General features: G+C 47.3%; 1 protein-coding gene across 1 annotated transcript in view; it reads right to left on the reverse strand.

The window, feature by feature from the left end:
- The window catches only part of MTOR (mechanistic target of rapamycin kinase), a 127,373-nt gene that overhangs the window by 24,173 nt on the left and 87,138 nt on the right, over positions 1-16,062 (reverse strand). Inside the window, exons 30-36 of the mRNA XM_055419556.2 lie at positions 13,781-13,920; positions 9,222-9,322; positions 7,415-7,530; positions 6,151-6,228; positions 5,856-5,963; positions 2,394-2,519; positions 2,169-2,300 (exon numbers count right to left, since the gene is read on the reverse strand). Coding sequence (XP_055275531.1) covers positions 2,169-2,300; positions 2,394-2,519; positions 5,856-5,963; positions 6,151-6,228; positions 7,415-7,530; positions 9,222-9,322; positions 13,781-13,920 — 801 coding nt within the window. The remainder of the gene's footprint in view (positions 1-2,168; positions 2,301-2,393; positions 2,520-5,855; positions 5,964-6,150; positions 6,229-7,414; positions 7,531-9,221; positions 9,323-13,780; positions 13,921-16,062) is intronic.

A 16,062-nucleotide genomic window follows, 5' to 3' on the forward strand; every position in this document is an offset into this window, starting at 1 on the left:
CTCTGGGGCTTCCCTGGTGGCTCAGCTGGTAAAGAATCTGCCTACAATGCAAAAGACATGGTTTGGTCCCTGGTCTGGGAAGATCCCACATGTTGCGAGCAACTAAGCCCACACACGAGAACTACCAGGCCTGTGCTCCAGAGCCTGGGAGCTGCAACTACTGAGTCCACACACCACAGCTACTGAAGCCTGCGAGTCCTAGAACCTGTGCTCTGCAATATGAGAAACACTGCAAAGAGACGCCCGCACAATAAACACTGGCCCCTACACGCCTAAACTAGAAAAAAGCCCGTGCAGGAACAAAGTCCCAGAACAGCCATAAATAAGTAAATAATTATTAAAAAAACAAATAAAAAAATCTCCTTTTCTCCATCTCCAGGAAATGAGGGGGGAAAAATGATTCTTTCTCTCTTACAGATAGATCACCCACTTGGAGGACGGGGCTTCTCTTAGGCTGAGTGTGAGCTGGGCAGACTCTTCTGGCTCTTGATTGCCTGGGGGCTTGTGGGCAAGAACTAGGGTCTCGGCTTAGTGAAGTTTTACAGAAGGAACCAGGCTGTCTCTAGATTCTGTGAACTGTCTCTTCTAGAAGAACACTGGCCACACACCTACTGCCTGATGTTTTCCTGCAGAAGGGGACCTGCTTTTCCCCATGTCTACCTGTCTAAGGCAAGGCAGAGAGTCCAGTCCTTATTTACAGAGGAAGAACATAATGCTCAGAGAAGTAAAGTGACTTGTTCAACAGCACAGTTAGTATTACTAGTCAGTCTTCTTGGAGTAGCTCCTGAACTCTTATGAAGATGTGGCATCTCTAGCTCCAGGCTTGAAGTTCAAGCACCTAATTTTAAACTGATTTCTAAATTTTTAATCCATGTGGTTTTGTGGTCTGCCTCCAGAATGTGGGCTCCTACGAAAAGGTCATAATCTGTGAAGTTGGGCTGTAATCCTATGTTGAAAGAAGCCACTCCGTGGTTGAGATATTAGCCAAGATATTCCTTATGCCTGCCTTCGGCGAGACATTCAAAGACTTGGAGGCTACACATAGGAAGGAAACCAGACTACATTCAGATCCAGCACCTTCTGTTTTTCTCATTTGCCTGAAGGAAGAGCAAGCTTTGAATCAGAAGTGCTCTGGCCTGGGAGGCACACCAAATAGAGACTAAACAAACATGTCCCCCCAAACAATAACAAAAGAGAAAAACCTTAAACTGCACATTTGGAGAAGGACACTTGGGCCATTACTTTTGAAGTATGCCCCAATCAAAGATCCAGGACCTGGGTGCATGGCTGTGGCTCCCACCCTGGGTGGCATTCAGAGTCACAGAACCCAGTACCCACAAAAGAGGTCAACTCCCAGCCACAGTCCAAGGATCTCCCAAGTGAGCCTTTAGCCCAGACTTGACTGCTCTTCTCTCATATCTCCCACAACCATGGCTTCAGTGGCTGCTCTGTGTTCCTTCCTCACCTCGGACACTGTGGACACAAAAGGGAGAGGACAGCTGGGACTCCCTCCTGTTTCTTAGGAGGACGATGAGGAGCCAGAGAAGTGCTGACGGTGCCTCCACGACCTACTTTGGGTTAATCACCACCATCAGCCAGGGAGATTGTTTTTAAAAATAAATAGAAAAAAATCCCACCAGAAGTCACATCTATTTCTCAAGGCCCTGTCTGTAAATAAAGTCAGAGGAATACCACACTGGCTTCAAGATGACTCTCCCCACTGTTTCTAGCATTACACCCTGGGTGTTGCTGCTTGTGAATCCAAACTGATGAGTGGAGAGGAGACAAGAAGTCTGAAAAACCAAGTTGGTCTTATGAAAGTTTCAGTCTGTGTTTTCATAAACATACTGCTTTTTTGGGTACTTCTCTTAGGGAAAAAAACAAAACAAAACACAACCCAGAAACTGTGCTTTTTCTGTTGCAGCACATTCTAGCTGCTCATAAAAAGAACTGTTATTACATGCATTGGTTTGATCCATGAGTATACGTGCATCTCCCCGAATGTGATTCACTTTTTGAAATCTGGCCAAATAGCCTCCCCACAGAAGCAAACTCCCTGACTTGGCGGTTTGGACACTGTCTCCTTTCTGGCCTGGAGGAGGCAGTAAGAAGCAGACTAGGCGAGTGCTCTAGAGAAACGTGGTCTACTGCTGTAGTCGGGTACAGACCTTGCGGGCGCTCTTCCACATATTTTTCATGTAGGCGTAGGTCACCTGGGGGTGAACTGTTGGCAGAGGATGGTCAAGTTGCCGAGATGGATCAACTCCCAGGAGCAGCACTAAGGTTTTGTGAGCAAGCGCCTTCAAGACAAGAGGTCAGGTTAGACACAGGACTGGACCAGGAGCAGTGTTCCCTCCTCAGCCCCCACCCCACTGAGGGGGCGGGACACTTACCAGCCTGCCACTCTTGCCACACAGGCTTGCGTACTTGAGCCAGGTCCTCATGTCCTCGTGAGGACTAACGACAAGTGACCGCACCATGAGGATTTTTTGCCAGTCCTCCACAATACGCTGGCAGCCCTGGAATGTTCAGAAGTGAGGATTAGATATGTGCTCTGCTTATATCTTAACCCCTCATGGGCAACAGTGAAACCCACTCCAAAACAAAAAAAGAGATTCACTTTTATAATCTCATATTTCTCAACAGAAGGGTACTGTGAGTGAATGCCTCTTAGGAACTTTTCAAAATTCAAGAAGCTACAGAGCAAGGCCTCTGGAGCCTGAATCGCGGCCCATACACTTACTACCTATTGTGACTCTGAATAAGTTACTTAACCTGTGACTGATCTGTAAAATAGGAAAAGAACTGTACCAACTTCATGGGGCTATGGTGAGGTTTAAATGAAAACTAAATTATTTAAATTTCTCTTCTGGATTGTAAATAATGTATTTTTGCTTTAGTCTCTCTGGTTGAAGATGACTATCGCTGACAAAAATTAAAGATGTATCATTCAAAATTTTAAAAACTACTTAAGTGTAAAAAAAAGTTTAATTAAAGTTTCAACTGATATTATTTGAAAGTTGGTGGCATTTATATTCCTGAAGTTATTAGAGCCTAAACTTGCACTCAGATCTTGGCCTTGTCTTTCCTCTTCATTTTTTAAAAAAAAAATATCTCAGATCGAAAACCGTACACAGAAGGGAAAAGACCTCATTCATTCACACGTATAAGCTCTTTTAAATTAAAAACAGTGAACTAATCACTATCAAAAGGGCCAAGTTAATTTTATATCAAAAGACTGTTGAGAATACAGTGAGCCTCTCCTCCTCTATCTTCCTGATAAGAAATCAGACGCAGAGACGAACACCAGGGGGGCGGGTTTCTGAGATCTATCAATTCATCAGTGAATTCCATGAAACCAAACAAGCTGTCTTCCATGGAGGTAGGTCTAAAAGTCTAGCAACAATGGTTGAGGGCTTTAAAATAACTTTTCACAAGTAATTTTTATTTATTTATTTCTGGTTGTGCTGGGTCTTCGCTGCTGTGCAGGCTTTTCTCTAGTTGCAGTGAGCAGTGGCTACTCTTTATTGCAGTGACTTCTCTTGCTTGGAGCACGGGCTTGAAGGCAAGCAGCCTTAGTAGTTGTGACAGGGGGACTCCATAGTTGTGGTTCCCAGCTGAACAGCTGCAGTGAATGAGCTTAATTGCTCCGTGGCATGTGGGATCTTCCCAGACCAGGGATTGAACCTGTCTCCTGCCTTGACAGGCAGATTCTTTACCACTGAGCCACCTGGGAAGTCCAGTTGCAGGCTTTTAATCATGACAGGACACAGTCTGGGTCTGAATAAAGAACCCAAGGCAAGAAAAGAGCCCAATGCAAGTAAGGCTGACCTCTCATACTGTCCCATGGGAGCTACCGGCTGGGGAGTTCAGCTGAATGGATCACAAAATGGCAGTCTTCCAGCTTAAGCAGTTGGTTGAGTGTGTTCGGACAGCAAGCCATCCATAAGAGCCAAATTCCTACCACAAAGTTAACACTGTATTTTTAGCCTTTGGACCATCATTTTTCATCCCGTTAACGACAATGATTTGCAAAGTTAGAAAAACAGAACAAAGTACACTGAGTGACTGTTCTGGTGACTTCTCATCTGCCAGCTTCTCCCACATGCTGAAATCCCTTGGCTCTGGAAAGCAAAAAGTGTCTCAAGGCAGGAAGGTCACGAAGGCCTAAGATGATGATGGTATCATGGACATAGTAAAGTCAAACATGGGTCTCCCCTCTCTGAGACTTGTCTAGTCCACCCCCTTCCAAGTCTCTGTCTGGCCAAAGTCCCACTTGTTAGAAGGGCAGAAGATTCATCAGATCTCTGACTTGGAAACTCTTCACCCCATTACAGGCACTTAAAGAAAACAAAAACGAGGGTGTGGACAAGCGGGAAATTCTGGCTTTGTGGAATTCTTTTCTGGGGTTCAATAGACAATTTTCCACCAAAACATTCACTGGACATTTCATAATTGCTAATAAAACATGGGAAGGAACTGCATGTGCTCATTTCAGAGCATAAACGACTGTGCTCATGGGCGAGCCTCTGCCCCACTCCTTTCCTTTCCAGAGGAATGTGCCCGGAACTCCATGGACAGGAATGCAACTTGGAGTCAGAAGGCTCTGTCACAGCCTGCTGAAAAGCTGGAAGCACAAACCTCTACTGGTCTGGGGACAGAATTTGGAATTAACTGTGGATTGAATCAAGAGGAAACCACTAACGATCGAGGGAGGTTGATTACGATGAGCAGGGGGACAAGTGCCTTCTGGAGCAGTGAAGGCTTTGCCAATGAACTTCCCCTTCTGTCTCCTCAGGGGACGGAAGAACTGTCCTTTCCAAGAACACTTGAAACTCCTGACTCCCAGGTTGGGAATCGACAGCTCCTTATGCTAAAATGATCAGAATGTACAATGAGAATACTAATGGAGAATTTGGACTAGTCTCTCGATGAGGGGAAACTTCGGTGGAAAAAAGTTTGCAGAGATTATTGCATGACTAAGACCTGAGGAACTGTAAACCGCAGAAGTTAGTAAATGAAAACATCAGGCCGCCCCACTGAAAGGTGGCCAGCAAGTGGATTTAGAGCAGTGGATCTCAGCATCAGACACATCCTGGAATTATCTGGGAAGGCTGGAAAGATACTGATCCTGGGTCTATCTCTAGGACTTTTGTTGATTTGGTCTGACATGACCTGGGTATTTCAATTTTTAAAAGCTTTCCAGGTCATTCTGGGCTTTCCAGGTGGTGAAAGTGGTGAAGAACCCAACTACCAATTCAGGAGACATAAGAGACCTGGGTTCAAACCCTGGGTGGGGAAGATCCCCTGGAGGAGGGCATGGCAACCTATTCCAGTATTCTTGCCTGGAGAATCCCACAGAGGAGCCTGGAGGGCTATAGTCCATAGGGTTGCAAAGAGTTGGACATAAGTGAAGTGACTTAGCATGTAGTACCAGGTCATTCTGTCACGTAGCTGAAGTTGAGAACCACTGATTGTGAGGTCAAGATTCTCAACCTGCTGGCCATAATGTCACTTATTTAAGATATTTTCCTTTTAAGAATTTCCTGGTGGTCCAGTTAGATTAGGACTCCATGCGTCCACTGCAGGGGGCACGGGTTCAATCTCTGGTTGGGGAACTAACAACCCACAAGGTATGGGGCATGGACAAAAAAAAAAGATTATTTTATTTCCTGAGAAGGGTAAAATGAGGCTGGAAAAGTGGTTCATTCTCTCACAGCTAAAGGCTCAGGTGAAAAGCCCGTGGGTGTTCTGCTCTGAATGTATACTGGGCCTCAGTGAGGAGGCAGGAAGTGGATGCCAGCAGGGGATGGAGGAGTTGGGGAGGGTAGCACAGGGCTTTCCACCAGGCTCACCTGCAGTCTCTCCCACCAGATCTGGCGGATGATCTCCCGTCGCTCGGGGACAAGTTTGTACTGGATAACCTCCTCCAGTTCAGATAGCATGTGGCAAGAAACCATGGCCTGATGGAAGCAAATCACATTCCAACTTAATACAGCATGAACAATCCGAAAGCCAGGCTTCATTTCAGTCATTCCTTCTGGTCCCACAGGCACACTCCCAGCAGCCTGTGTGTCCTCATGAGCCCACTCTGCAAAAAGAACTGAACCGAGCTGGAAACCTGGCACTGCGCAGGCAGTCCACACTCACCCCATAGGCCCGGCTATAGCTCTCTCCCGCCATCGCCGTTAACTCCGCGTCCAGTAGGTCCCGAGCTTTGTCGATGCACTGGAAGAGAACGAGAGAAGCACAGGAATGGAGCTACAGGCTTGGGAGCTGAGGGAAGCACTGTGATTTTGGGGCTTCCCCACCAGACGCACAAATTCCCTGTCTCACTGAAATCCCAGTGATGAAGAGAAAAGCTCACTGAAGAAGGGAGGAAGCCTTTTACCTGATTTGAAAGCCCAGATAAAAGCATTCTCTGATTTCTCAGAAAAACAGAAATATATGGCAGCCAAAAGCTCATCGTCTTAGAGATTGGGCGACAAAGGAAGGGAGACGTGTGCTTAGAAACAGAATCACTGTGCTCTCTCATGTCAAGAGGACAGCCTGTGGACCGATCTGCTTTCAACTTCTTCTTACTGGGCATATTGGTTAGAACAGACGGTGCAAGCACTCAAATGGCGCACCTGCTTTTAAGCACCTTGTCCTCCTAAGGAGGGTCTCTGAAACTGGCAGAAAAATGCCAAATCCTCTCCAGGTAAATGGGAGCTTTTGTGTCTGGAACGTGAATGGCCCAGGGCTCAGTTTTCACATCGTGTAAACCAGAGCTCATAGGACTGCAGTCTGAGGCTTCTCTGTTTCATCAGTTAAAACCCAAGCAGGGGGAACTCTTCCTTTCTTGAATGTTTCAGGTTAATGACTATGTGCCCGTCCTGGAGTGCTCAGGGCATTCACCCAAGCACCTCACCTAAGACAGTCTGGTGCCCGACAGGGTGGGTGTGATCACCTCATTATTTTAGTCTGCCAGACAGCAGAGGATTTCCAAATAAAGTGCTGGCTTCCCTAGAAGGTGAGCAGTGTGTGACATGCCCTCACAGCTAGAAGAGGTGGGATTTTTGCTGCAAGGGGCGCGCTGCTCTCTGAATCCTTCTTTAGTGGACAGTTTGTCTCCACCATAGGGAATGCTAAAGCAGCATGGTAAAAAGGAGGCCACGATGACCCAAGAAGTCAATTCCAAAAGCAATCTACATGGTAACTTCCAGAACAGGTGTCCCTCTCAGAGCGGAAAATGGCTGACGTGCTAGGAGTTGTCTTCTCACTGAGTCTTAGGCTCCTAAGCCATTCTAGCAGGCTCCTAAGCCATTCTAAATGCCAGAGCCTGTTTACACAGGTGGCCTGTGCCTAGGAGCTGACTGGGCACCTGTGATTACCATTTCATACTAGAAGGTTTTGGTTACATGTAGATTTTTACCTGTTGTGCCAAGGAGAAGAGGTCCTGATGTAGTGCCAGAACGGCTCTATAAAATGCTCCGTCGTGGGTGTCCCGAGGGATCATACAGGTGTACTCTTCCATGCTGTCCCACTGACCTACATGTGCATACACGCACACACATATACACAGAGAAAACATCAGAGTGGTCAGCTTGCTGGGCTACAGGCAGTGTATCAAATAGGCCTTGTCACTGTTACTTGCATTTAGCTTGGGGTTCAAATAGGACAATCTTGAGGCTGATGTATCAGAATCCCGCAAAGAGACTCTATACTCTGTGAGGCTGAACAAACCAATTTAACAAAGCCATAGCTATCTTCCAAACACAGGCCTCTGTGGCTGCCCCTGGGAGTTAGTTCCATGAGAGATGGAAGGAGACACATGAGTATGAGCCCACAGGTCAGGAGGGGGAGTGCAGCACCTCATTAACCTAGAGAACTCACCTGGGACTCTCCCAGTGAGACCAAGAGCCTTTCCCCTACCAGTGGAGCATCGCACAGTTCAGTCAGACCTTGGAAATTACATTTTCCCACAAACAACCGATATGGGTCATTATCTGGACAGGGGACAGGATGAGACAGTTTACTCGTCTCGTGCTGGCAGCACCTCTACCTCACAAGGAGGCAATAAATATTTTAAGAGGCTCTGTTACAACAGAAAGATGGGCTAGGTCATAGCACAATAGTCCTGTATCACGGCAGGCTGGGGAAATGGTGGCATCTGGGAACAGATATCTGCTTCCCCTGGTGGGGTGAGCAAGTCTCAAATGCCAGGATTTCTAAGACCATCTGCAGAAAAGACACTGGCTTCATTAGTTGCACACTGTAGGGCCCCTGATTTTATGAGGCCTTTCTCTGCCTTTCACTCCAGACCACCGGTGCATCCATTCTCTGTGCCTCTAGGCAAAAGTGAATAACAAACAGTGACTCCTCAGGAAGTAATTCATTTCTGAAAAATGTTCTGGATCCAGCTCAGAGCTCATGAAAGGAGAGGATGTGAGCTCTGTGACTCAGAGGGTGGGGATAGAGGCAGATGTTATGTAACCTTCCTCCGGACTCCACAGGTGCAGCTTCCACCTGGGACACCCATGGACCCTCCCCCTCTGGCCAAGAGCACTGCTGGGACAGACATGGGTAATCGTCTCTGCTGGGGCCTGAGATCAGAACATGGCACTCTTCTGTGGGGATTAAAAGGAAATCGCTGCTTGAAGACACTCAGGGAGTGAGGAAGGTGGGTGAGTGTTGGGCAGCAAGGAGGAGAAGAGAGAAAACAAGACTATCAGAATGTCTGTAACTGCTGGAGGAGGTGAACAGCATACAGGGACTCATTGTATTATTTACTTTTATCACTGTTGGGAAAGTTCTACAATAAAATTAAGAAATCAAGGATAGACAGCTGACTTCTTTCATTATTCCTGTGGGGTAAAGACATGCTGGTAGAACTCCAGCAATCATACTGGATCATGACACAGAGGACCTAGGCAAAGCAGAAATGCAGGAAAAGGCTAATGACAATGGAGCCAGAATGCAAACTTCACTAAGTATCTCAATGCTGATGCTTGCACACTGTTTTCCCTGGCTTCCCTGTGAAGAGAGATTTTTATGCATGTCTAACAAGTTAGTCAAAGCCATGAGATAGGACAGATGGAAGAGGTGGAAGTGGACATGAATGGCTTCACGCTTCTGTAGACCTGACACTCTGCCTATAGCCACAGTGCCTTGCTACTCAGAGGTGAATCCCCAGCCTCACTGTCCTCCCCATGACAGGGTACCTGGGAGGGCAGCCTTACCTAAACCCCATGCAGCTGCAGCAGCCATGCGGGCCATCTTGGCTTGTGTCTCATCATTAACCAGAGTCCATTTTTCGCAGCACTGCTGGTGAAGCTGTCCCCTGAAGGAAAATAATTATATAGTCGGGTTAACAGAAATCACCTCCATGACCTGCCTATCTTTCTCTCGAGCCCCTTGGGTTAGCTGGGGGTTTGCAGAGGAACTGGATGATAGGGGCCTGCCTTCAACTGGAAGCCTTTAAAGAAAAAGTGCTTTCATGATATAATTGAGCAGTGTCTGGTGACTTGTCGTTTCTAAGGCCTGGTGGCTCAGAATTTTCCTGAGAATGAGTTTATAAGAGAGGGACTGTGTCTAACTCGATGTGACATGAAATGTCCTAAACGTCTGGCCCTCTTCATAAATATTAAATAACTTCTCTCCTATGCCAGTGAACTCTGGGCTCTTTCCATTTGGTAGGCCTACAGAGAACACAATCAGAAGAGACATCTGGACGTTCACTTTGGCCTCAAAGCTATAGGGACAATTGGCTCTTATAAGTATTATACAAATGGCTGCAGTCTGAAATGAAATTCAAATGAAATTAATCTGTGCAGAGGAAGAAGGCTCTCCAACAGTCACATCCACCAGAAATCCAGATGCTGCTTACTCTCGGAATTTTGTACAATGATTGTGAGTGTAGGTGTCACTAGGAGACAACGAGATGCATTCAATACACAGAGCAGAATCCCTCAAGAAGAGACGTCCTGTTGGCAGTTAAAACTGCTGCCCTCCTATGTGGCACTTCTGAGTGAAAGGAAACAAAACTCTGCTTCTGTGGGAATACGAGCTCCTGCATGAGCTTCAAGACTCAGCTAGGAGACTCCTCAATCTCTCCTGCTTTCTGAAAGAGATACTGCAGGATATTTTAGCTTGATATTGGGATTGGAGTCAAGAGAAAAGGTACAAGCTCCAAGTGGCCCAGCTCAGAAGCCTTGTGGGACAGAAGTGCACTGGAAGGTGACCTGGGGGACCGTGAGCAGGGAGGAGATAAAGATGCTGAAGGGGCCTAGGCTGAGCTCCCCGAGAAGCTGAGTGGTGACCACATCCAGGAGAACTGCTCGGGCTGCTATCCAGCATCGCGGCCTGGCAGACATCACCTTCCACTGTCTCTCTGGCACACAATGAAGACAGTCAGGGACATGAGCATTCTAGCTTAATACACGGCCAAGATAAAAAAGAGGAGGCGAGCAGTCATCCTGCCCCATGGACTTACTGAAGCTCAGTGACAGCAGCTGGATGACCTCAGTGCTGGTTTCTTGCCCCCTAAACCTAGAAACCTTCACTCTGGGTCCTGCTGGAAGTTCTCCTAGAGTAGCAGCTCTTCCTGCAGAAGACTTAGGTTTGATCCCTGGCCTGGGAAGATCTCCTGGAGAAGGAAAGGCCAACCCACTCCAATATTCTTCCCTGGGAAACCCCATGGACAGAGGAGACTGGGAGGCTACAGTCCATGGGGTCACAAAGAGTCAGACACGACTGAGTGACTAAACAACAAGTTTCTAGATGATACAGATGCTGTGACCCAAGGGCCACCGTTTGAGAACCACTGGCTCGGGGTACAGTACAGCTCCTCTGGGCAGTGTATTCTGGTGGGAATCCTGCTTGCTGCTGCTGCTAAGTCACTTCAGTCGTGCCCGACTCTGTGCGACCCCACAGACGGCAACCCACCAGGCTCCGCCGTCCCTGGGATTCTCCAGGCAAGAACACTGGAGTGGGTTGCCATTTCCTTCTCCAATGTGTGAAAGGGAAAAGTGAAAGTGAAATCGCTCAGTCATGTCTGACTCGTAGCGACCCCATGGACTGCAGGCTACCAGGCTCCTCAGTCCATGGGATTTTCTAGGCAAGAGTACTGGAGTGGCTTGCCATTGCCTTCTCCGAGCTAAAGAAAAGCGATGTTCTCTCTCTGAATGGTCCTTCCAACCCTAGAATTCAAATCTGTACAGCTCACAGCCACAGGCACTTCAGCCTCCCTCTGCTGTTTCGTTAGGACACCCCATTTCTGTGTTCCAAGCCTGAGATTTTGCTCTGCTTTTCACCTTGAGCCTGGGAGTGAGTTCAGAGTGAAACACCACATACTGTTACCTCCAGAGACAAAGCAAGGAGCATTGCAGAGCGGCATCTTAGAGAGGAGGCCTGCCAGAGGATACGGGCACCGCCTTTGAGCTGCAACTGTGTCAGTAGCTGTCAGACCCTTGTCAGTGTGCACAGAGACGGGGTTCCTCTCCTACAAAGACTTCTTACAAATAAGAGTGCAGAATATACTAACTCCTAACTCTCAAAGGTGGGGAGGGGAAGAGAACCAAATAGAGAAAAAGTATGAGACTGTCTATGGGGCAACCACGAGGAGGTTCTCTGACAACTCTTTGTGACTCCAAGGAGGTTTGGGTAAAAGATCCTCCAAGACTTTGACTTTCTTGCCTACAGCATCAGCCAAAAGCCTAGGGGAGTATTCTTCGATCTGGAACACCTAAGTACTTGGCTGTCTGGGATCTCATTCCCAAGGAATCTGTTCTCAGGATGCAGAGGCCACGCAAGGCAACAGTGTGGGGAGGGGGCTTACTTAGCTTCATGTGGCTGCAGGTGTGGCTGGGGCTGGAGCTGGGGGGAGGGGGAGCTATTTCTTGTAAGCATGGGGAAAGGGGATCTTCCACTCATTGGTAACCCCAGATTGTGCCTCACAGCCACCTCTGGTGAACACCTGCCTCAGGCACATTCAGGATATATACTCAAAGCAAAAACAATTTAAAAACTGCACTCTAAATAGAATTGACTGAATAAACCAAATAAAAAAAACCTGCATATGATCAGGAAAAGAATTCTGCTTCTTTCATCTCTTTTAAAAATCTTTTCTACTCTGCTGCATTTCTAAACCCCTTGGTCAGCATCACTGGCCACTTATACTTTATAGGTAATTATAAAGCTGGAAGGAATCCAAGACCTCAGGGGTGGACGGCACTGTGAAGTGCAGCGTCAGGAGGCCCAGAAGACTCTGTTCTCGAGAGGGCTCAGGGCAGAGATGTCAACTCCTACGAGCCTCAGTTTCCCAACTGTCACACGAGGAGATTAGACAAAATCACACCTAAAGTCACTTCTCACAACCAAGCCAGCCCTGTGTTCGACAGTGGTTGTTTCTAACTGAAAGGGGGAAGGCAGGACAGGTTTCCAAGAGGAAGAAACAGTTCAGGTGGACCTTGAAAGATGCAGAGAATTTCAAAGGAGAAAAAGGGGAAGAGGTGAGCAATCCAGGGCACTGAATGAAAGAATGCAAAGAAAAAAATTCTGTGGGGTTTGGAGAATGGCCTAGCAACAGCCCTTTGGTTAAATAAAGTTCAAGTTCCAACTTGGTCTACAGGCCTGACTTGGCCTGGGCCTTGCTGAGCTCTCCTGCCCCACCTCTTATCTCTTTTCTGCATCACACCTGACCCCACAGCCACACTGAACTTTCAGAACCCGTAACGTAATACAGTGCTCGATCCTCCTCACTGTCTAGGCCCGAGTTAGAGCACTTCTTCCTGGAAGCCTTCCAGAGCCTTCCAAGTCAGGATTAGGGCCCCTTCTTATATCTCACCAACCCTGGGCTTCTCCTTTATAACTGTATTCACTCAGTGCTGCAGCAGCCTGGTCATCTGCCCTGTCGGCTCTGGGAAGGCAGGGGCTGTGCCCTTCTTGTTCACACTGTGTCCTCAGGGCCCCAGCACAGACATTGGCAGTGGGCAAGCGCTCAATAATAACTGGTTGAATGAATGAATGGAGGGTCCTCAGTCTTACAAGCAAGAGAAAGCGGAGATACCTGCTCCTGGGGAGGTAGTAAGGCATTTGTTACTAAAAACTGTAGTTAAACTAGTTCATGACTGTAGTATGGCATTTTATTTTAGCTGTTTTAAAAAAACTGCACTTCACGCTGGAAAACATATCCAAACAACTCCCCAGACCAAGACCGTGGCAAACGTTCTCAGCTGAGCATCCCTGCTGCTTCCACCTGGAATAACCCTTCCCCTCTCTCCACTCTCTTCACCTGTCTCCCAGCCTTGGTCCTTCCTCCAGGGAAACTTCAAGGGCGCCCCACCCCCATGTGGGTCTTTCAGAGTTGTCCACAGACCATTGTCCCTGTACTCTCAGTAACTGTACAGTAACTGCCTGCAAGCAGTCATCTGTTCTTCTTTCCTAAAATCACTTGCAATAGGTAATAAAGAGAAAAAGAAAAATCAAGTTTGCAGAGTAAGAATATGAAGTCTTCATCAGCCAGTCAAGGTCAAGAGACAGATAGAAACAACAGGTGTAGACCCTAGGAACACACCCACTCCTGTCCTGTCCTAGAGCATTATGAAGACTAAGTGAAAGAAAGAGTTAAAGAAAGAAAAGAATCTTTCTATTTATCACTGAGACAGAACAGAGAGAGAAACACTCCCAAGTGAGACATGCTTCCTGGGAAAACAAATGAAATCAAAAACGGGAGTCTTGGGAGAGAGCACTGGGAGAAGTCTTTCCAAGGCAGTTGGGCCTCCATCCCGCTGCAGCTCACCATTCCCCCAAGGCCTCGAGGCAGCGCATGCGGCCCAGCATCAGCTCTGGGTCGTCCTTGTTGGTGTCCATTTTCTTATCATAGGCCACGAGAGCATCTTCCCACTCGTGCAGCTTTTCATACCAGGTAGCCTGGATCTCCTGCCAGGGAGAAAGGAGAGAGGACTGCTGTGAGGCACAGAGAACACAAAGCTGTGTTTTATCCACAGACTCTTTCCCTGAGCATGCCGTGTTGTATGCGTGACACTCCACCCAGCACAGTAGGCCTTCAGAGCATCCGGAGGTATGTGCGGTGCTGGTGGGGATGCTGGCTCCTCAGCACAGTGACGGAACGACCCGGGGATAATGTGAGAGCAGCTGTCAGGTCATGTCTTTCCCCATCACTTCCTGCCCAGACACAAGAGTCACCAGAACTCTAGCATGTGGGCATGCGAGGACAGGGCAAATCATCTGGATCGCAGGAAGCCCTGACAAGGGCTCCCATAAGGAGGCCAAGGCCTGGATCTGCTGGACTGCTGACAGAGGGCCACCTGGCAGGGCCAGCAGCTGCTTTCCTGATGAAGCCAGAGAGACCAGGCTACATCTGCATATTTGCTGGAGGAAAACAACTTGCTTTTCAAAAGCTCTTTATTCTCTGCATTACTTAATACATTTTTTAACTTTCAGGAAATAATAATTTAAAATACAATATAACACTGCCACTTAAAATTCTTTGGAAAAATCTTCCTCCCTTCTACAGTCTCCCATCCAATGTTCCCTCCTCTGAGCACTTGGCAGCTTCATCACTGGCAAGGGCCAAAGGACGGATTCCATTACCCAGCAGATGGCGTGCCACGCTGCCATTCGGTGTTGGCCACGTGAATGAGCAGCCGCTGCAGTCTAGAAGCTGCAGACTACGGTTCTCTGAATGGCCAGGGGACTGTTTTATGTCTCTGTCTGCCCTCCATCTGCCGCTACCCCAGTCTGTCTTCTGGGCTTCTTCCTCGCCAGCTTGGTGACGACTAGTTCTCTACCAGGCCAAGGAGCGGCACTCCAGGGATTTCTTTAACAACAATCTGATCCTGCAGCGGCATTCGTGTGACATAACGCAGGGCCCGCATTCACTCTCCCCATTATGCTTCTTCTCCTTGCCAAATGAAACTCTAATCTGAGTGGCATGTATGCTCACAGCTATGTGCTATTAAGCTCTCTGAAAGAATCTTTTCTTCTTGAACCGCCGTGAGGAGGTCATGTCTATTTTAGGTTATTAACTTGTGCCTACTTCCCCTCTTTTGTCTTCAGCAGAGCCAATCCCCTCCGCTTCCCCTGTCCTCATTCTGCGGCCACAACAGCCTTTGCTCCAGGGTCTGTGTACAGTGCAGTTTGCCAAAAATGGGCTCTAAGCTTCATTTCCTGAGCTCGTTTAGAATCATGCTGCTCCACTATGCCTAAATATGAAAGACACAACTTAGAAAAGAGTGGCTGCAAAGACTGTAACATTAAAAACTCAAATTAAAAAGGAACACTGGTAAATTTCCCATGTTGAATTTCTATACTGGGTGAAAAAGTGGGTACTAACATACAGTACCCACTCAGTATGAACAAGCAGAGAGTAGGGGGAGTAGCGTATGGAGCAGGTCAGGTAGGGGGCAGGATATTTTGAGTTGCATAGATTGCAGGAACTATAAGGTTTAAGCAGTGAATCACACACAATTCTAATGAGATTGCTGTTACATAAATTGCGCTGAGAAAGCACAGGCTCTGCCAAGAAAAAGCAAACCATTGTCGAGTTTAATATGATTCAGCTACCTAAATATAACAGAAAATCCACCAGGGTTTAGCAATAATCCTGGAGCTAATGGCCACCTTCAGAACCTGGAGATGGGGATCTTTTCATTTAAGGTTGGCACTTTGAGCCACCAGCATATAAGATCACCTGAATACCAGATGTTTGTAGAATCCTTGTTTCAACTACTGCAGTCTGAGCTCTAAGGATATCAAAGGAGAGGACATCTCTGTCTGAGTGGACTACATTAAGCGCCCTCTCTTCTGACTTTCTTCCCTCTGCAAACAGGGTTGTGGCAAAGATGGATGAGACACAGTCCTTTCTGTTTGGTTATCTGGAGATGCTTTCTTAGTTGAGTTACAGGCATGTGTTCAAGATGGCAAAATACTCCCTTAAAATTTTCAGTCCAATTGACCAGCCATTACATAAGGCAATGAAGTAATCAATTTTCTTTACTCTAACACACTGGGCTCTTGATTAAGGCAAACCGGAGTAAGTGACCAATACAACTAATAAAA

This window comes from Moschus berezovskii, chromosome 17 (assembly GCF_049115385.1).
Source record: "Moschus berezovskii isolate FMDL1 chromosome 17, NW_MosBer_1.0, whole genome shotgun sequence".
In the NCBI taxonomy this organism is placed as follows: domain Eukaryota; kingdom Metazoa; phylum Chordata; class Mammalia; order Artiodactyla; family Moschidae; genus Moschus; species Moschus berezovskii.